Source organism: Meles meles, chromosome 7, assembly GCF_922984935.1.
Source record: "Meles meles chromosome 7, mMelMel3.1 paternal haplotype, whole genome shotgun sequence".
Lineage (NCBI taxonomy): Eukaryota > Metazoa > Chordata > Mammalia > Carnivora > Mustelidae > Meles > Meles meles.
In genome coordinates, this window is record NC_060072.1 from 112,625,528 (window position 1) to 112,647,338 (window position 21,811).

General features: G+C 43.4%; 1 protein-coding gene across 3 annotated transcripts; it reads left to right on the forward strand.

Moving 5' to 3' along the window:
• Positions 1-657: 657 nt before the first annotated feature.
• On the forward strand, positions 658-21,313 carry TUBA8 (tubulin alpha 8). Of its 3 annotated transcripts, none has more exons than XM_046012554.1 (5): positions 662-786; positions 12,634-12,856; positions 14,334-14,482; positions 15,941-16,621; positions 20,078-21,310. In XM_046012554.1, exons 1-5 carry the CDS (start codon positions 784-786, stop codon positions 20,369-20,371), a joined length of 1,350 nt encoding a protein of 449 aa, XP_045868510.1. In that variant the 5' UTR covers positions 662-783; the 3' UTR covers positions 20,372-21,310. The 3 variants fall into 3 exon arrangements, with proteins under 3 accessions (XP_045868511.1, XP_045868510.1, XP_045868512.1); XM_046012556.1 differs by having other exon boundaries at positions 672-786; positions 12,792-12,856; positions 20,078-21,311; XM_046012555.1 differs by lacking the exon at positions 12,634-12,856 and having other exon boundaries at positions 658-786; positions 20,078-21,313.
• The last annotated feature ends 498 nt before the right edge of the window (positions 21,314-21,811 follow it).

Below are 21,811 nucleotides of genomic sequence, written 5' to 3' on the forward strand. Positions count from 1 at the left end.
GGTGGAAGAGTGATATATACCGATAGAGCAGTAGAAACAGAAACAGCTTAAGTATTGAGCACCTGCTGTGTACCTGGAGCTTTATGGTTTTATACATGTTATCTCAGGTAATTGTCCAGTCTTTGATGGACGTAGTCTTTGATGGAAGTAGAAAGAGGTTACTAGACCAGAGACTCAGCAACTTGCTCAAGCACAGACAGGTAAGAAGCAGAGCCGAGCTTGGAAGCCTACTCCTCCTAGCAGGGAGACCCGCACTCTTCTGGGTTTAGGATGACTACAGTCAACTAAACCCCAATCAGGTGGCTAGTGTTTGGCGGCAGAAGAGTATGGAAGTTTGGGCAGTGACGAACATTTTGTCTAGCAGCACTTTTACATTTCTTTTCTAAGCAGCTTTCCAGCTAATTGCCGACCACACAGACTATGAATGCGCCTTGGTAATAGGACTGCCTCCCCAACGGAGCCACGGAATCTCTGGGAACCTAACCGCGCAATTCGCAGCAGGAGCAGTGGCCCAAGATGCCGAGGGAGGACCCAGAGGCGGGGCGGGGCCATCGCGGCTGCCCTGGGATTTGAGCCGGGAGTGGACGGGGAGGAGCAATTGTGACCTGTCCCGGTCCCTCCCCTCCGTGGGCACTGTGATGCAGCAGGGCAGCTGCTGGCCCGGCATGTCTGTCCCCGGCCCCCTCCCGCCCAGTGTGTCACAACAGCGGAGGCGGCCCTATCTAGAGCACTTGGGGTGGGCAGGCCCAGCTGGGAGGCGAGCCGGCGAGGAGAGCAGCCGCCATGGTGAGACTTTCCAGGTCCTGGGGCTGGGGGCCAGGGATCTGGGGCGCGGGGCTGGCACCAAGCCGAGAGCCATAACTGCGCGGGGGCTAATAGATCCATCGCTTTGGATCTGCAGAGCTTGAAGTCTCTTGGGGTGTCAGTTCAGCGTCGAGGGGGTCCCTGCCCTTGGGCGGAGGACACCCGTGCCAGTACCCTTTATAATATACATAAAGTAGACGCCTGAGGCGAATTGCCCCCCAAAGGGACCTAGGGGAGATTTGCGCACGCAGGTGAGGAGAGGGAGGATATGGGAAGCGGGCGCCGAAGAGGTGAGATTCTGAGGAATCTTCAGACGGGAAGCTCAGGGACTAGAGTGGGTTAAGTAGGAGACAGTCCAGGGATTCCAGATGGCTGAGGTGGGCTCCGGCGGCTGGGGGAGTGGGTGCAGTTAGGTCCCCAAATCCAATCAAATGAGACAGAGCCCTAGAATGTGACAGAGGACTTAAGGCATCTCAGTCTCCCCTGCTTGAGGTCATTTTCCTTTCTGAATATTCGCTTGGTCTTGGGGGGAGAGCATTTAAAACTTGAATGCTCTCAGCTTCCCAGACACCTGGTACCCATGCCAACTCCCCAGTTTTTCCAGCGGTCGAAATTGGAAGGTCTTTGGCGCACAGAAGTCTCCCTCAGAAGGCAAGGGGACCCCAGAACTTCTCTTTTTGTTTACTGTCATGGTTAAGGGCTCAGCGGTGGCTCCCCCCACCCCGAAATCTATCTCCTCTTGCAGACGCAGATCCTACTCGGCTGGAGGGGGCCTCTCCAGGCTCTCTAGAATCCTTCCTGTGACCCTCCCCCTTCTCCTCCGGCAGTGGGTAAAATCGTTCCCAATCTATTTCCCTGAACACCCGAAAACCCAGAATCTCCTTGCTCAGAGCCCTGGTATTTTGGTAGAGAAGGGGTGGATTGGGAGAGTTGGGTGGAGAGTTGGGACAGAATAAAGCAAACCAAGGTCAGGTTCTGTGGGCACTCTTGCTCTAGGTGTCAGCGATCAAGCAGGGCAGGCTAGAAAACCTCCTCACCCAGCCTCTGCTCTTTTTAGAAAGTGCCCAGGGCCTCTCGCTCTGACTCCAGCTCTGTTTCTAGCTAGAGGTCTGTGCAGCAGTCTCTCTCTCTGGAGCATGCTCCCAGACCCATCTGGGAGCTTTAAGAACTTGGGGGATATTGGTGATAGTGCCCAAAGGAATCGACTCCTGTCTGAGGCCCCTCATGTGAGGCCATAGAAGAAGCCCAGAGAAGAATTTTGACTCCTGGCTCTGCAGCTAGCTTTAAGAAGTTCGATTAACCTCATTAGGTGGTTTTCTCATCTACAAAATGAAGAGGGGTTATGGTTACAATTTCCACAGCTCCACCTAGCTTTACTATCTTATTGTGGAGAATTTCAAATATATACAAAAGGGGAGAAAATGGTATAATGAACCCTAGTGTATGCCTCATCCAGTTTCGACAATTACTTACTTATGACAAATCTTGCTTCATTTATTCCCCTTTCCCTCACTTCCTATTATTCTGAAGGAAATCCTAGGCATACTCAAAATTTGATATTTAATATTTATACTATCTAGTATGTAGTGCTTTATAATTTTCAAAGTGCTTTCTCTTGCATGTTTTTTTTTATATTTTAAATGTCTTTTATTTTTTAATTTTTTTAAAAATTTTTTTATTTGTTTATTTACAGCATAACAGTGTTCATTGTTTTGGCATAACACCCAGTGCTCCATGCAGTATGTGCCCTCGCTATTACCCACCACCTGGTTCCTCAACCTCCCACCCCCACCCCCGCCCCTTCAAAACCCTCTGGTTGTTTTTCAGAGTCCATAGTCTCTCATGGTTCATCTCCCCTTCCAGTTTCCCTCAACTCCCTCTCCTCTCCATCTCCCCATGTCCTCCGTGTTATTTGTTATGCTCCACAAATAAGTGAAACCATATGATACTTGACTCTCTCTGCTTGACTTACTTCGCTCAGCATAATCTCTTCCAGTCCCGTCCATGTTGCTACAAAAGTTGGGTATTCATCCTTTCTGATGGAGGCATAATACTCCATCGTGTATATGGACCACATCTTCCTTATCCATTCATCCGTTGAAGGGCATCTTGGTTCTTTCCACAGTGTGGCGACCGTAGCCATTGCTGCAATAAACATTGGGGTACAGATGGCCCTTCTTTTCACTACATCTGTATCTTTGGGGTAAATACCCAGCAGTGCAATTGCAGGGTCATAAGGAAGCTCTATTCTTAATTTCTTCAGGAGTCTCCACACTGTTCTCCAAAGTGGCTGCACTAACTTGCATTCCCACCAACAGTGTAAGAGGGTTCCCCTTTCTCCACATCCTCTCCAACACACGTTGTTTCCTGTCTTGCTAATTGTGGCCATTCTAACTGGTGTCAGGTGGTATCTCAATGTGGTTTTAATTTGAATCTCCCTGATAGCTAGTGATGATGAACATTTTTTCATGTGTCTGATAGCCATTTGTATGTCTTCGTTGGAGAAGTGTCTGTTCATATCTTCTGCCCATTTTTTGATATGATTATCTGTTTTGTGTGTGTTGAGTTTGAGAAGTTCTTTATAGATCCTGGATATCAACCTTTTGTCTGTACTGTCATTTGCAAATATCTTCTCCCATTCCGTGGGTTGCCTTTTCTCTTGCATGTTTTAACTTTGACCCGAATGATGTAGCGACTCTCAGAATAGAGCCTTAAAGGAGACTTACAAGGGAGCCAAGGATTGCAATTTATTGACTCAATAGGAAATGCTTCTGAAAATATCTAGTAAATAAAAATTTTAAACAGTAAAACCTTATGTGGCTGTTTAATTGAAAACCTATGGTCGAATATTTTGAGAAGAGATTATCTTATTTATTTTGAAACTGAATTTTGTGTAGCAGGTTGTGTTTGAAATATTTATTATATGTGCTGCCGAAGCGAGCACATGTTTGAAATATTTAATTACATGGGCAGCATTGTCTTAATAGGAAAACATTTTTTTATTGGCCATTTCCTACTCATAGAACCTCTTTTTTTTTCCATTTTATTTATTTTTTCAGCGTAACAGTATTCATTGTTTTTGCACAACACCCAGTGCTCCATGCAAAACGTGCCCTCCCCATTACTCACCACCTGTTCCCCCAACCTCCCACCCTCATAGAACCGCTTTTTAAAAATCTCTTTACTCATTCATGAAAGGCCAAAATGACCCATCTAATAAATGAAGACCCAAAGAATTCCACCCTTGCAGGAAGGACTTTGCTTCCTTTAACAGATTGTCTCAGGCAGCCATCCTCCAGGATTCCCTTCTCTTGTGAGGGTTTGAGGGAGGAGGCTACTTCTGTGTTAAGAAGAATTAGATTAAACATTTATGTAGGTTCTGAGTAAGAAATGTATAACTAATCCTATAACTGAGCATTCCCATCTGCTCCCAGTAGCTTTCCAGTAAGCAGTTCTGGGAACTGAGACTAGGACAATTTTGGGGAAAGTGATGTGGAGACTCCTGGCCAGGTGCCCCAAGCCAAGCCTGTGTCAACGATACCAGGGCACAGAGAAAGTGTCTGGGTTTATGGTGAGGTGAGACTATCTGCAGCACAGTCTCCTTAACTGCATTTCTTCTGAACAAGAGAGCACCGATTCAGATGGGGATAGGCATGAAGTGGCAATAAAGAGCTTCTTTCCTTAAGAAAAAAAGTAGAGGGGGAGTGTTTGGGGGGTGAGATGGACACTGCTTCTGTGTCTGCAGTCCTCTGCAAACTGCTCTCCTGTAGGCAGGTATGGCTGAGCTCTGCAGGGTCCATACTTATTTTCTTTTTCTTTTTTTTTTAAACAGTATCTTGATCTGTCTTCCACTCTTTTTTTAAAAAAATATTTTATTTATTTATTTGACAGAGAGAGAGGTTACAAGTAGGCAGAGAGGCAGGCAGAGAGAGAGGGAGAAACAGGCTCCCTACTGAGCAGAGAGCCCGATGCGGGGCTCCATCCCAGGACCCTGAGATCATGACCTGAGCCGAAGGCGGAGGCTTAAACCACTGAGCCACCCAGGCACCCCCCCATACTTATTTTCTGACCTCAGACCACTTCTAGAGTCACCGCTGCCTCTGCCCTTCCCATTACTAAGCACAGATTCCCCCCAGACGTTGTGGGGGTCCATGGCTCTGAGCAACAGAGGAGCCCTGATGAACAGAACTTCCTTCTGCAGTGGCTAGGGCAAAGGTGCTGGCTAAATGAAGAGTTTTCATAGGAAGCTTCAGGCTCAAGTCAGGCCCATGCAGAGCTAGAGGGCTATTGCTGTTGCTGAGTGTTCTTTTGGGGTCTGGGGGGCTCCTGAGTGACCTTGAGAGGAAGATGAAAAGTTAAAAATAACTTCTGAGGGGGAAATAGCTGGTGAATTCAGGACCAGTGGTAGGGGGTGGGTGGACCCAACTGCTTCTTCCTTGGGGGAGAAAGAGGACCAACTGCTCCTTTTCCCTTTGGCTGCCAAGGGACCAGTAGTGCTATCTGTGGCCTTTGTGGTTGACATTTCCACTGTCTGTGTCTTTCTGTTAGAATTTCTCCCAGATAATGAGAGAATGGGAAAATGAAATGGGTGCTATGTACCAGATTAAAATTCCTTAGCTGTCTCTCACACTTGTCCCCAATGTCAGCTAAAGCCTAAGGGCCTTCGGACAGCAATGGGTCTCTTAGGCTGGGAGTCTATTTACTTCACATTCCTGCCATTCCTAAAGGTGGTCTTAATGTCATCGCTATTGCTGCCCTAAATGCAGTGCCTATAATCCAAGACCCCTCTCTTGAACTGCTTACTTTTACTCACTGATGTTAATTTAGGTCAAGTTTTTTTTCTTGCTTGCTATCTATTCTTTGTTCTGAGTGATTCTAAATATGCTGTAATTGAAGGGCTTTGAGCAGAGATAATTCAAGCAATCTTTTATGAGTCACAATTCTTCTTACTTTAGTTATTCCTCCATAACACTATGGATCTACTTTTTATTAGTAGACCACATCTTTGACCTAATCCTAAAATACAGGTGATTTATTAGCCCAGTCTGACCACTAGACATAATTTGGTGTAATAATATGCTTCTGAAAGCAGCTGTGTGGCATTTGACCACATTGGTGCTCAAGAGATGTGGACTGGTCTTGGGTTTTCTTGTGTCATATACCGCTGGTCTGTGTCAGTTCCTTTCCTAGATAATATGCCAGTTTGATTGTTTTATGATACTTCGAAATGATTTTTGAAGCTACAAATCTCCTTCCAGAAAGGGTCTTAATTAGCTGATCTTAGTCATCTGAGAACAAAATAAAAAGGAATGACTAATATTAAAATAGAAATAATATAAGATTGATGTAAGAAAAGGTATCTTATAGTGGAATTATAATAGGGCAGTAAAGTTCTAGAAATTCTTTTTTGATATTCTACAAAACATAGGTTCCCTTCCCCATGGAAGATGAAGGTAGGTGGCACAGACGTCTCATCTGTTCTGCTTTTCATGAGCCTACACATCAGGCAAACTGCATGATTTGTGGGACTTGCCCTAAATTTTCCTGCCTCTTGTTAACATTACTCCTAAGCTCAACTAAAATGATCATTTTGCCATGTTTTTAAAATTCGTCAAGGTCGCTGCAAATATTCCTGTTCCAGAACACCCAGCCAGAGTTGTTTTTTTCTGCTTTGAACTCCCATTGTCTCTTCAGCACTGTCTACTCTTTTGTTAAATAGATTATAAGACCCCTCAGTGCAGAGTTTTCATTCTAATCACCCCTATATTTGTTTAGCACCCACTACATTCAAGCACTGGCTTGATACCGGGGAATATACTGAGTAAGCAGGGGTTCCTTGCCCTCACAGGTCTTTTTCTCTCTGCTAGGAAGTCAGAAAATTGAACAAGCAGCTATAATAGGGTGTGATAAATGCAATGATAGAGAAGAAGTGGATCTTGGGAACATACAGTAGGGACCCTGTGCTGGTTTGTGGTTTCCCAGACTTCCTGTATGAAGTGAATTTAATGAATAGGAGGAGTAGGAGTTAGCCTAGTACCTTCCCATACCTTCTTACACATAATAACACAATAAATATTTGTTGTAGGAATAAACAGTGGGTAACTTTTGTAGTTATACCAGCACGAGGTCTGTGTAAGGATATGTCATACTTTTCTTGAGGAAAGGAAACTTCTGTATTAGGTCTGTCCATCTCCCTCATCTTCACCCTCTGGATTGCTGGGCAGAGAGGTCTAGCAGCACACAGGGGGACCCCTTTCACCTCACAGCATCCCTGGAGCACAGAAGTGGTCTGAGCTCTACAAGCCCAGATTCAAAATGGAACTGAGAATGAGAAATACTGTGAGAGAAAACATGAGCTCTGATTGGCTAGATAGGGAGATCTGAAATCTGAGTTTGGAGCAAATTTAGGACTTAAATATCCTCTGCTGGGTCAGCTTCTTCTATACTTTGGCTCCTCCCTGTCCTTGTACACATCAGCCCTGAAAAAAGATTCTTGGTTCTATCAGAGAAGGATGACCCATTTTCAAAGAGGCTGCCACCATAAGCCATTCTCTAGTTTCTTTCTGCACTGAGCTTTTTTTCTGTTTGGGGTTTTGCTATACAAGCTTGGCCTTGCTATATACACTATCAGGCTTGCGTGGATGGAGATGTGGGCACAGCACAGGGCCCTGGAAGTTCAGAGTGCAAGTGAGGCTGGAGGTTGTGTGGTGTAAAGGAAAGAACTCAGGCTGAGGTCAGAAGACCTGGGTTCCACTCTGGGCTCTTGCTGCAGAGCTGTGAAATCTTGAATCTGTCCCTTTACCTTCCTCAGCCTCAGATTTTTCATCTGTAAAATGGGGAGGGAATTATATTTGGTGACCCATGAGGCCAGTATAGATCTAGTGTCCTAAATATTTTCAGTTAACATAGCATCCCTGGTTATGCCAGATAGATGACCTCTTTTCGGCATGAGGGGTGACCTCACAAAGCCATCAGCACTGGGTCTGCTCTGTGTTTATCTATGTAGAACTTCCAGGGAGGGAGATGGGGATGGTGATCAGGCAGTGGCTGGAGAAGGCTAGCTCCATGCACTGACAAATCAGTTCTTTTTTTTTTTTTTTTAAAGATTTTATTTATTTATTTGACAGACAGGGATCACAAGCAGGCAGAGAGGCAGGCAGAGAGAGAGGAGGAAGCAGGCTCCCTGCTGAGCAGAGAGCCTGATGTGGGGCTGGATCCCAGGACCTAGGATCATGACCTGAGCGGAAGGCAGAGGCTTTAACTCACTGAGTCACCCAGGGCCCCCTGACAAATTAGTTCTTAATTTGTTTGTTGAATAATGATTAAGTGAAATGGGACAGGAAGAGCCTGGGCCCTGCAGGATAAGATAATTATGGTGAATGGAATCTACTCCCATTCTTCCTATAGTTCCTTTCTTTAATTTTTTTCTTTTGAGTGTGAAAAAATTTTAATCTCTGGAATAGTACTATAATGCCACCCATACATATATGATCTAGATTTAATAATAATAATTATTTTTCTGCCATTTTTATTTTATCTGCTGTGTTTGTTGAAGTATTTTAAAGTAAAATATGGACATCATGGCATTTTGCCCCAAATGCTTTGGAAGTGACCCTCAAAAACTAATGATGTACTCTATGTTGGCTAACTGAACATAATAAAAAAATAAGGACATTGTTATACCTAAATATACTTTCATTATCGTGCTTAACAAAATTAATCAATTTCTCTATTTTTCTCCCAAATCATTTTGATTTGTTCAAATCAGAATTCAGGCGAAGTGCACATACTACATGTGGACTTGAGTTTCTTGAGTTTCTTTTGATATGGAACAATCTCTCCTATCTTTATTTTTCATGAACTAAAAAGATTGTATCATTTGCCCTGTAGAATGTTTCACCTTCTGGATTTATTTTATTGTTTTCTCATGATGTCACTTATCACTCTGATCCTGGTGTTTTCTACCATTTGAAAACTAAATTTAAAGTGTTTGATAGTGCAGCGACTCTTTCTGCTCATGGGTCCTTTTCCTATGCTTTAATAAACCACAGTTTTGCACCAAAAAAAAAAAAATGTTTAGTGGATTAAGGCTGAGTTTTGTTTGTTTGTTTTAGAGAGTGAATGCAAGAGCAAGACCGAGTGGGGTGGGGAGGGGCAGAGGAGAGAGAGAGAGAATCTTAGGCAGGCTACAAGCCCAGTGCAGAGCACAATGTGGGGGTCCATCTCACAATCCTGAGATCATGACTTCAGCCAAAATCAAGAGTTGCTTAACCAACTGAGCCACTCAGCCATCCCGAGGCTATGTGTAAGAATTCCTCAGGGGCGGAGCGCCTGGCTGGCTCAGTGGGTTAAAGCTTCTGCCTTCGGCTCGGGTCATGATCCCAGGGTCCTGGAATCGAGCCCCACATCGGGCTCTCTGCTCAGTGGGGAGCCTGCTTCCTCCTCTCTCTCTCTGCCTACTTGTGATCTCTGTCTGTCAAATAAATAAACAAGATCTTAAAAAAAAAAATTCCTCAGGGGTGATGTTGTCATGCTGCATCACATCAGGATGTTCTTAATGTCTGGTTCTCTCTATCAGTACTGTTAAGATTGATCCCTGGGTTTGGCTAACAACTATTGTGATTACTTTTCCCCCTTGTTACATGTAAATAACAGTGATGCTTTAATGCTATGTGAATATCCATTCTTTTCCCATCAACCTTTCACTTAATGGTGTTGGCATCCTTGTCCAAATAAATTACGTGATTACGGATTGTAATATGGCAACATTTCTTAATATATCATTCCTTGTCCATTTATTAGCTGATATTCTTCAGTTAAAAAAAAAAGAGCTTTCCCTCATAAACTGTGCTATTTGGGGACAAATGAGTTATTTGTTTTCTTTTCTTGATAACACTAAGGAGTTGTGGATTTTTAAATACATCCTGTTCCAATCAAGTATCATTATTCTTCCTTTTGGTGCTCATGCTGTCTCATCTTTGAAGTTTCTTCAAGTTGGTTTCTGAGATCTTTCGACGTCATCGCAATCTGTGTTAGCTTCTGTGCTTTCAGGCACCATAAAATGTTCCAGGCTCATCTTGTATGTTCCTTGCCCCAGACCTAGTACTCTTCATTTCTCCCAGGAGCCCTGGTTCCTGTTAGTGGGGAATGGTATTGGGGGATCTTCCTTTTCTCTTGATTGGTGTAGCCACTTTTGGGTTTTGGAAGCATATATGAACATATCAGTTATTTCTGAAATTCTTTTATACTTCCAGTTACTCTAAATTAGTTTAACAGGAAAATAGCTCTTCCTAAGGGGTGTGTATGTGTGTGTGTGAGAGAGAGAGGGAGAGCAAGAGAGCAAGAGCATGTTTGTGAAGACTGGCATATTTATCAGTTTTTGTGAGATTAAAGGGGATAACAAAAAGGCTTATATCATTGATATCACCATATTGGTAGTTTTCAGGTCCCACAGAGGCTTTACTCTTCCTCCCATGACCTCTGATCTTTCTGAAATATGCCTGCATTCTTGCTGAAAAAGAAAGAGTGTTCCAGAAGGAAGGGCTGACTGGAGAGCAAATAGCACCATAGACAGACCTGGAGGATAGTTGGGGTATGGTGGTGGTTGGTGGGGGAGGGCAAAGCTCAGAAGACTGAGGGTCAGGGCCACAGAGGATTCTGTCACCTGGAAGGTGATACATAGGATCAGATATTTTTTTAGGTCTCTCCAAATTCCCATCAGCTTTAGACACCTCTTTAGGAAGCCATGGCTGCCTGGATCTGAAAGATGTGGACTGATTAACAACACACTGGTTGTGGGGTGGTTTCTGGGTGTAGGACATTTTCTTAAAGTCTAAATTAAGACCCAAGGTGAAGGCAGAAAATAGACCTTAGAGTAAAGGTGAGTAGAATGGGGACCTGGAGTCTCTAACTTTCCACCTGTGTTTCTTCTGGGTGGAGAATAAAGCTACAAGGTATTATCATAATGAAAATAATAATGATAAAGGCAAAAACAACATAATCATGGGTAACATTATTTTCATTAAAAAATTTTTTTTAAAGGTTTTATTTATTTGATACAGAGAGGGTGAGGGAGAGAGAGAGACAGAGAGAAAGCACAGAAGGGGGAATGGCAGGCAGGGGAGAAGCAGGCTCTCCACTGAGCAAGGGGCTCAATCCCAGGACCCTGGGGCTTGATCCCAGGATCCTGGGATCATGACCTGAGCCAAAGGCAGCCATTTAACCGACTGAGCCACCCAGGTGCCCCTAACTTACTATTTTCAGATGAGGCAAAGTTAGTTAACTCAGCCAAGGTCACACAGCACAGCAAGTAAATTGAGAAGGTGGATTTAAACCCTGGGGTGTGGACAACTTTGTGAGTGGAACCTTTCTCTGGCCACCAGACTCATGGAAATGTAGCTGGGTTTGTATTCCCAGATAGGGCTATGTTTCATATTGGCTGCTGTGAACACCCATGCTCTATGCTCCATAAGGCAAGGGCAGGTGTAAGATAGTTACTCAGTTCTAAAATTGAATTAGGGAGTAATGGGTCCTGGCACCTCTGGCTCTTTGAGGTGTTATTCAGGGCAGCTGCCCTGTTCCCTTCCCCAGAGAACCTACAAGTTCCCTCTGACTCCATGTGTTTCAATGCCCAGCCAATTTTCTGGAGGCTTTGCTCCTGGCTTGGGTTACCTAGCTGGAAAATGCCAGGTCGGGTCATGGATAAGAATAGAAACCCACAGATGAAGCACATGCTTCCCATCTGGACTCTAGCAGGCCTCACAGGCACAGAGCCACTTTGTGTTAGCCACTGCTTCCTCAATGGTGGGATACATGGAGGTGATGCGATCATGATTTCTGGTGAAAACCCAGCTTCTGTTAATACACAGACATTCATATTCTCTCTCTTTCTCTCTGCCACACCCACACCCACACCCACACACCCACCCATTCTCATCCTCAACTATTAGTATTATGATCAATCAGGTAATTGTGGCTTCATACCAGAGTAACAAAGAGGTAAGGACCCTCTAAAGGTCAGCTTTAATATGTGGCCTGACATAGACAAGGGAGCAAATTACGGTGGCTACAAAGAAATTTTCCAGCTTCAGTGAGGAATCTAATTTAGGTTCCCAACAAATTATGCACTCTCAACTCTCCTTTGCTGATGTAACAGTTTTTTCTTCTTCCTACATTTGTAGCGAGAACACTAAAGACCTCATGATACCTAGTTACAAAGTATTTTCCTTTCTTGAGTGTTTATCTGAGACTCTGTGAGTGAGAGAGTGTGTGTGTGTGTGTGTGTGTGTGTGTGTGAGTGTGAGCATGAGAAAGAGAGGGAGAGGGAGGGAGATGAATGGAGAGAGAGAGAGAGAGAGAGAGAGAGCGTGAGAGGCTGTTGTCTAGGAAGGTCAGGGCTTAGGCATGAATATGAATGCTGCCACTGTGTATGCTAGGGAATTTATGGACAGTTTCTGCTGTTATCATTGGTTCATCCTTTGACCTCCATCAGCACAGGAATTTCATGGTTTGGAATTAGCCCCTTGTTTTATCAGCATAGCTGCCCTCTTTTTCCTTTTCTTGGCACAGAGGATTAACCTGGGAAACAAACTTTGGAGCTAGCCATAAAATCAATTCTTCCTTAGAGCCAAGTCTCAGTCCAGACTGAGGGGGTTAGGGTTAGACTCCTGACACTGCAGATCCCACCTGGTTTTATATGGCATGGTTGGAGGGATGGATATCCTGCAAGTTGAATGCTAGGGAGAGACAAGTCCTCAGATGTGCAGGATATAGCACAAGGGCATAACCAGGGCCTAGGACTCTGACCTTGATTCTGCACTCTCCTCACAGCGGGAGTGCATATCAGTCCACGTGGGTCAAGCAGGAGTTCAGATTGGCAATGCCTGCTGGGAGCTCTTCTGTCTGGAACATGGCATCCAGGCAGATGGCACCTTTGGTGTCCAGGCCAGCAAGGTCAACGACGATGACTCATTCACCACCTTTTTCAGTGAAACTGGCAATGGGAAACATGTGCCTCGGGCTGTCATGGTAGATCTGGAGCCTACTGTAGTAGGTGAGTATGGGCTAGGATCCTTTCTACAGAAAACAACATGAAGCTGCGGAGCCTTTGGTCCATGATAGCTAAGGAAGCAGAATCTCTAACTGGAAGGTGGGGTGGCTCAGCTAGAACCTCCCCACCCCACCCCACACTTACTTCTGTCAATTTCTTGAAATCTCCACAGTCTGGTGGAGTCTCACAATAGAGACCACAGATCTCTGCTCCCCCATTACAGCTGTAACCTATGCAGAACAAAATACCCTGCACTTAAACCCCTTAAACCTGTTGAGAAAGATCCAAATTGAGAGAGTCTTAACTATGTGCTAAGAGTAGAAAAATGAAAATAATTTTAGGAATTATGAGAGGTCTCCAAATAGTCAATTTTCCAAAGCATAGGTTTCTGATTCTGTAATAATTGCAGTCTTTTCTCATGGGTCTGGTATAACCTTGAAGTATCTTACACAAAATGAAATAATAGCAGACACATTCTCTTAAAGCCAGAGGTTGCTGCAGTTCTAGAAGGAACCTACTCTGGATCCTAGAAAACAGACTTGTGTTGGAACAGGGTTTTTGGTGCTTCACCTTTCCCTTGAGTCCTCCTCCCCACCACCCCTGCATCATTTCCCTTGGGTATGATTCCTGACAGTTCTCAGCTTAACATCAGGATTTCCTCAGCTTCAACACTCGTTCACTAAGCAAGGGATGGGTAATTTTCACGGAGATACCTGGGCTAATGTCTGTAATGCCTAAACACTAATTTCTAGGGACAACAGACTACAGGTACACAACCCTTGGATACTTTGTACAAATACAAAATGTGCAGATTACCCTCTCAGGCACTATGCAAATGAGTGATTTCCCTGGGTGGGGGTGTAGAGGAACTCTGAAGAAAAGAGGACATGTAGTTGGGGCTTGATACATCTTGGTCTGCCATATATCTACTTTGTGTGGACCCTTCTAGGACCTGGAGCATAGCTCTGCTTCAAAGTCATTCTAAAATATCTCTAGTGCCTAACATATATTAGCTTAGGGGTGGGACAATTCCTGGGAGAGCAGATCCCCTGGAACCTTTCTCTGTATCCTTAGAACATTTTAGTGCAAATGAAATTGGGTTAAAGTTTTGAGTAAGCTTGCAGCATGAAAGAAAAAATAAAAAAGGAAGACTTAAGGGGCCAAGGTAGAAAGAAAGGGACAATCAGCTTTGGTGTTTGGTGAACTTTGTGAACCTAATGCTTTTAGAAGTTCCTGCCAGCAGAGCAGAAAAGCTTCTTTTTGCCTGAGTCACAGGCTTCTGTTTCTATTAGTGCCTATGTTACCCTGGAATTCTCTCAACCTTTTGCAGATTTATTATAGGGTTGTCTGGTTTTACCTCAGTGGAGTTTTACAGGTAGAGGAAATGGAGACTCAGAAAAGTATTATATGATATTTAATGAGGGTTGCATCTCCTCTATAAACAATGTGGTAAGACCTGATGGTTTCTGTCTCTTGGTAGATGAAGTTCGGGCAGGAACCTACCGTCAGCTCTTCCATCCAGAGCAGCTGATCACAGGGAAGGAGGATGCAGCTAACAACTATGCCCGGGGTCACTACACAGTGGGCAAGGAGAGCATCGACCTGGTGCTGGACCGCATACGGAAGCTGGTAAGTATGAACAAGGGTAGGGAATTGATGAGTCAGGCTAAAAGAGACAGAATTAGTGGAAGCATATGGCCCCTGGCTACAGAATAGAGCTCCTAAGATTTGGGAATTTTTGCTGTGTTCTGTAAGAAGCATTCGCAGGGATGATGCCCCTTCCTCCACCTGGACATCATGAACTACCCTATAAGCCAATGCCTTACTAATTCTTATTGTTACTATATTGTAGTATCTGGAGGAAATTCCAAGTATAAAGAAGGCTAGCTCTTTGCTTGTTGGAAGCATAGGTTAACACAGAATTTAACTTGGAAGAGGAGAGGAAGAGATTGTTGATACTTTTGAGCACTTACAAATGCCATTACAAATATCAATTAGATACATTCCTTCACTTAATTCCCTTAATAATGATACACAGAAAGTCATTTACCTGTACTTTACAGATGAAGAAATTGAGGGCCAAGGTGGCTCAGTAATTTAGCTGGATCAAACAAATAGAAAGTGGCAGGGTTGGGATTTAAATCAGGTTGTTTTGCCTAGAAATTTCTGAGTTGTATGGTGGGCAACTTTATCACCTTGAGCTTTCATTTCCTTATCTTTACAATGGAAATGGTTGGACTTAATCAGGGGTTCTTGGGAGCTAAAGGTGCCAAATTTTTGTATATGTTCATTTTTTATGTTTAGTGGAGGGCCCACAGGGTTATCTGTCTCAAAGCTCTCTGTGGGCCCCAAAAGCTCAGAACCAGTATCATAGATCATACCCAATGGGAAAATTTGTGACTGTCCGAATTCTCTTAGTTCTCAAAAAAGCTAACATTGAGTACTTACTACATATCAAGTCTTTGCTCAGCATATCATGCTATCTCATTTGATAATCACAATAACCTTGTGAGATGAGTTTTTTTTTTTTTTTTTAATTGCCCTACTTTAGTCAGGAAGAAACAGTGATCTGGAGAGGTTCAATAACTTGCTTAAGTTTTTACAACTGGGAAATGACAAAATTGCTACTAAAACTCAGGTTCTCTGACTCCGTTTATATCTCTGAAATTTGTACACTGAGACACCTTTCAAGGTGGGGCTGAGATGTAGAGTCAGCAGCTCCCACAAAACCAATGACAAGGGCAGGGAAAATGGGCAAGGAGTTGGGGTTTTCAAAGGGCAAAGCTATTAACCACTGTGGTTCTGAAACTCTTATTCCTGGTTCAACCAAGCCACTGGGCTGGAGCCTTCCATCTACCTACCTAGTGGCATGTACCTGTGCAGTTTGCCACCCTATATATTTTAGCTAGTCCTCTCAAGATCAACCCAACTCCTTTTATCTGACTTCTTCAAGGCTGTTTTGATTTTACCGACATAAAAATGTTAAGGAATAGAGTGGGAGCAGATAGGATTGCCTGCCTTTGTTCACATGAGGGTCTTCTCAGAAACTTGTCTTCATGGTTTCTTCTCATGTTCTACTCTCCCCAGACAGATGCCTGCTCTGGCTTGCAGGGCTTTCTGATCTTCCACAGTTTTGGAGGGGGCACTGGCTCTGGCTTCACTTCTCTGCTGATGGAACGGCTCTCCCTAGATTATGGCAAGAAGTCCAAGCTAGAGTTTGCTATCTACCCAGCCCCTCAGGTCTCTACTGCAGTGGTGGAGCCCTACAACTCCATTCTGACCACCCACACCACACTGGAACATTCAGATTGTGCTTTCATGGTGGACAATGAAGCCATCTATGACATCTGCCGCAGGAACTTAGACATCGAGCGCCCCACCTATACCAACCTCAACCGCCTCATCAGCCAGATTGTGTCCTCCATCACTGCCTCTCTCCGCTTTGATGGGGCCCTTAATGTGGATCTCACTGAGTTCCAGACCAACCTGGTGCCCTACCCCCGCATCCACTTCCCACTGGTCACTTACGCACCCATTATATCTGCTGAGAAAGCCTATCATGAACAACTCTCTGTGGCTGAGATAACCAGCTCCTGCTTTGAGCCCAACAGCCAGATGGTGAAGTGTGACCCAAGACATGGGAAGTACATGGCCTGCTGCATGCTCTACCGGGGGGACGTGGTACCTAAGGATGTGAATGTCGCTATTGCTGCCATCAAGACCAAGAGGACTATTCAGTTTGTAGATTGGTGTCCCACAGGTTTTAAGGTGAGAGCTGATGACTTAGGGAAAAGATAGACAATTAGAGAAGCAGGAGGAGATTACCAGGGAGAAGGGAGGAAGATGTGTAAATTCCAGGGTCTTAGATATACAATTCCATGGGAGCTTCAGGCTTTATGGGATGATAAGGGGAGAGGGCTTAAGACAAATATAATCATAATTTCATTAGTTCATTAATTTTAGGTAAGAAGAAATTTGAGAAGATTATTGAAAGAAGGGGGAGGAGGACAGTTGTGATACTCGGAGGGGCAATACTACAGTAGGGAGAAACCTCTTGCTGCTCATACCCTAACATCTGCAAGCATCTCAAAGGTCAGGAAGAAAAGGGCTTTTCTCTAATAAAGAGGAGTGAACAGGCTAGAAAGAAGCCATGCAGGCAGGTGGGATGAACAGGATGAATGAGTGGAGGTACCTGTAATCTGACAATAGATCAGAGAATGGAGTTAACCAAGTTATTCAAGTTACCAGAGAGATAAAATTCCCTCCTTTAACAAAATATGTGTTCCTCTCCCAGTTTATTTTTGAAAAATTAAATATTCATCCTGTAAGTCTTAATTAACTTAGAGTGAGGATAAGGAATTTTATGGTGACTATAGGATAGTGAGTCACTTATTTTGTGAAGCCCTGACATTTTCCATTAACCAGGAATAAGCAGAAGCTGGGGAAACCTACTGTAGATCAGGTGTCTGCAATCTGGAAAATGCCAAACTCTGAGGGTTAGTGGGTAGATACAACATCCTGAGAAAACCCATGGATCTCAGAACTAGGGAATGTTGAGTGTCAGAAGTCACTCCTTTGAGTTGCAGTGGTAAGGCATGCAGCTGGCTCTGCTTATGAGCTGCTTGATCACTTTGTCCTGTGGTCCCATTGTCTTTAATCAGATTCCACTATTAAAATAGCTACCATCATTTACATTAGTTAGTAACCCCCCAGCCATGCCTTTAATAGTTCAGAGGTTCACTCAGCACTAGGGGTGGTTATACCGGTTGCTAGATATACAGAGATGGGCATGCCTGTTTTTCCCTGATGGGACTTACAAAAACAAAGCATCATGTACCAGTCTCTTGACTGACCTATTATATATATTATATATATTGACTGACCTATTACATATATTAGGCTTTGACTGAGTTCATCTCCTTTTGTAGCATTTTTCCTCACTGCTGTATTCCTAGCTATACACACAATCTTTTCCCCCTAGACTACATGAATTTTTAATCAGTTTTGGTCATTCTTGTGAAAACTGAGGAGATCTTCCAAAATATGGGAGATTTCTTCTTTTTAAATTTTTAAAATGGAAACAAACAACAAAACAAGCTAGTAGGAAAATAAATAGGAAAAAATGAAAAAATGAGATGTGAGGGTGGTGGGGAATTTACAAAAAGGAGATGCCCCTCATTTTCTCTGTTTTATTTTAAGCTGAAGTTTGGGGATTATATCCAGAAAGATAGGTAGGGCTAGCATCTTTAGGTGATTTTCAGAAAAGCTCATGTTTGTTAAACTTAATCCTCATATCCTCCCCAAGGGTGTTTGTCCCTATTTGACTCAGTTGAAGGGATAATTACTCTTCGAGAGAAGACAGTTAGCTTCAGGTATAAAGTTTTTTGCTGGTCAGGGTCAGATCTAGCAAAATATGTGATACAGCAAAGTTTATATTCATTGTCCTTTCCCTTCTCATTTTTGATCCTTTGCCCCTGTCTCAGCATTACCTCTACCAACAAGATGCCACTTTGGTCTAAAAGGAGTGATAGATGATGTGAATTCATTTAATGGGCTACCTACCTTGGCTATATAACCTGCTGCAACTCCCACTTACATCTCAAGAGGACATGCGTTTTATTTTATTTATTAAAAAAAATTTTTTTTAAAGATTTTATTTAATTATTTGACAGACAGAGATAACAAGTAGACACAGAGAGAGAGAGAGGGAGAAGCAGGCTTCCTGATGAGCAGAGAGCCCAATGTGGGGCTGGATCCCAGGACCCTGAGACCATGACCTGAGCCGAAGGTAGAGGATTAACCCACTGAGCCACCCAGGCGCCCTGAGGACATCCGTTTTAAGCTATGAAATTAAGAGGCTGACAGTTAAGGCATGATGACCTGGGTAGGAGAGCTATTTTTTGGATAGTATTTTGGTTCTCAGTGTCCCTTAAAGATTATCATTGTTTGTTACTTTCAACTTCTTCCAGTTTCCTACAGTTTTGTTTCTGGGATTAGCTTTGATTTGGGATGTGTATAGGGAGGAGGGAGATTTCTCAGATAGTGCCCCTAACATCAGATTGGGCTAGGCTTAGCTTATAGGACTCTGCCAGGCTATCAGATCTTGGGAATTTGGCTTGTCCAGGCAAAAGTTTTAATTAACTTTCTTTGATGGAAGTCCTTGCTTTTCTTCTAACCAGCCTCACTCCCTTCAGATGTGGGGCTGGGTTAACATTAACACCATCTCCAGGAACTTTTGGATTTTAAAATTTATTGCTCTGGATTATCTCCATGATTCTTAAAAAATTTAAATTCAATTAGCCCAGGTATAGTACATCATTAGTTTTTGATATAATGTTCAATGATTCATTAGTTGAACATAACACCCAGTAATCATCATATCACCCAGTTACCCCATCCCCCCAACCCACCTCCCTGATCTTTTAAACAGACTTTGCCTTTGGCAGAGAATTTTCCCTAAATTTGTTGACAGTATAACTAAGAGAAACTTTATATGACCATGTAGAAAAGAGTAAACTTCAAGTCTAAAGATTAATTTGCCTCTAAAGGGGATCTATTTCCCTTTTAAAGATAAACATGTATTATACACCCCCCCCCCTTAATAATAATCTCACTCACTACTCTCATTTGTCTACTTGGATCTCCCCCACTAACACTTCTACCTATTACCAGCCCTGTACTCCTCCTTTTCTTTTCTTTTTTAAAAAATATTTTATTTATTTATTTGCTGGGGGGAGGTGCAGAGAGAGAGAGTGTGAGCGCACAAGCAGGGGAGTGGAAGGCAGAGGGAGAAGCAGACTCCCTGTTGAGCAAGGATCCCGATGTGGGACTTGATCCTAGGACCCTGAGCTGAAAGAAGATGCTTAACTCCCTGAGGGACCCAGTCATCCCTGTTCTCCTTTTCTTTTGCAGTTTTTATTTTGTTTCCAAGTTTTAATTTAAATTCCATCTAGTCTTTTACAGTCTTTAGATTTTATAGCCCTTCTCTTGATTTGCTTGCACCCAGTTCTACTCACTTTTAACTTCTCGTCAACACTCACCTCTTTCTACCTGTCCATTTCTCCAAACCTTTGGTTCCTCCTTTTCACATCCAGGCCTGCTCCCATTCTCAACCATGGCTGTGTCTTGCTACCACACCGTGTTACCAGGATAACCCCATCTTGAGTTATCTTTCGGCTGTTCTGCATTTTATTTGATTGCTCCTCTTCTTTCTCGGTTCCTCAGGTGGGCATCAACTATCAGCCACCCACTGTGGTGCCAGGAGGGGACCTGGCCAAAGTCCAGCGGGCTGTTTGCATGCTGAGCAACACAACTGCAATTGCGGAGGCCTGGGCCCGCCTGGACCACAAGTTTGACCTCATGTATGCCAAGCGGGCCTTTGTGCACTGGTATGTTGGAGAGGGAATGGAAGAAGGAGAATTTTCTGAGGCCAGGGAGGACCTGGCTGCTCTGGAGAAGGATTATGAAGAAGTGGGGACTGATTCATTTGAAGAAGAAAATGAAGGGGAGGAGTTTTAAATATAACACTTTCCCCTTGGCTGTGTCTCTTTATTTTTGCTTCTCCACTCAAAGCACATTTAACTATTCCAAGAATAATAGACTACACTCCTAAGCCCAGCCTAATTTCTGCTTTCCATTGGAAGAGGCATCTGACACAAGTGGCTGGGCGAAAATCGAGGCTGAGCTGTTCAGACCCTCCCTTGGGTAAAAGTAGCTTTGTGTCACTAAAAAAAATGAGAGTCACTGTCTCGAAGTTAGGGTGAAGCAGGTTACACGTTGTGAAGAGGTCTAGTTAGGATTTTAAATGCTGAATTAGTCTGGGCCCACCCCAAAATGCAGCCTACTGGCTGTGGAAGGATCTGAGCATTGGAAGATTCCAGGAAGGGAGTGGCACTTTCAGAGAATGAGAAGACAGACACATTTCCTGCCCTTATAAAAACAAAATTAAATGAATGAGATAATTTGGGTAGTGTTAACTGATATGAAGTTAAAAAAAAAACCAAAACCGTAATGAGGGAAAAAGTGTCTGGGGGAGTGCTCCTTTAAGCTGGGTGGTCAGAAAAGGCCCCATGGAGACCTGAGCAACAGAAGAGAGCATCATTTGAAGATCTGGAGTTAGAGAATGCTGGACATAGAGCAAAACACAGATGTGGGAACAAGCTTATTGGAGATGAGATCCGAGAACCAAGTTGGGGCCAGGGCGTATTTAGTCTATAGACCATGGTAAGGAGTTCAGATTTTTCTCTAAGTGAAACAAAAATTTGGAAGGTTTAAAGCAGGATATAATATACTTTGTATATGTACATACCTTATCTCTAATCGTTCCAACAATCTCAAATAGATAATCTGCTCATTAAAGAAACTGGGGTTTACAGAGTTGACATATTGCACAAAGTAAGAAGAGCTCAGAGAGCAGGGACTACTAATTCTGTTCTCTCTTGTCTACCCTACACTGTTTCTATGCCTTGGTATCTGTGCCCAGGTTTCAACTGCTGCTTCATAGAATGATGGATGAAGGAGAAATAAAAGTCTATAACATTTACAGAAAAGAGGATGAGTTAATGCATCTTTTCCCTGAAGTTGGCAGCTCTGGTAGGATTTTGGGAAAATCAAAAAACTGTTCTGATGAAGCTACGGTTGGTAAAATACCCAGGGTTGGGACCATAGTAGGTCCATGTGTTTTAAATGTAAATTTTGTTAATTATTGATTTTCCCTAATTTTTATTGTATATTCCTTGGAAGCCCTGAGAAAAAAATAGAATAAAATGGTCCAAGAAAAGGAAGGTTAGGTAAGAATGCTAATCACTGCTAGAGGATTGTTTTCAGAGAGCATACTTTCTTGCTCTTCTGTGAAGATCATGGTGAAAAAAAAAAAAAAAAAAGGATGTCCGGATCTCCTGTCCATTCTGACCTCCCTTACCTGAGATCATTCCTGCACCAAGTCCCATAGGTACCTGC

Excerpts from the sequence above, each read along its gene's own strand:
- TUBA8 (XM_046012554.1), top strand. Across the intron at positions 12,857-14,333 it reads TCTGGAGCCTACTGTAGTAG|ATGAAGTTCGGGCAGGAACC; the intron begins GTGAGTATGGGC and ends GTCTCTTGGTAG. Across the intron at positions 16,622-20,077 it reads GGTGTCCCACAGGTTTTAAG|GTGGGCATCAACTATCAGCC; the intron begins GTGAGAGCTGAT and ends TCGGTTCCTCAG.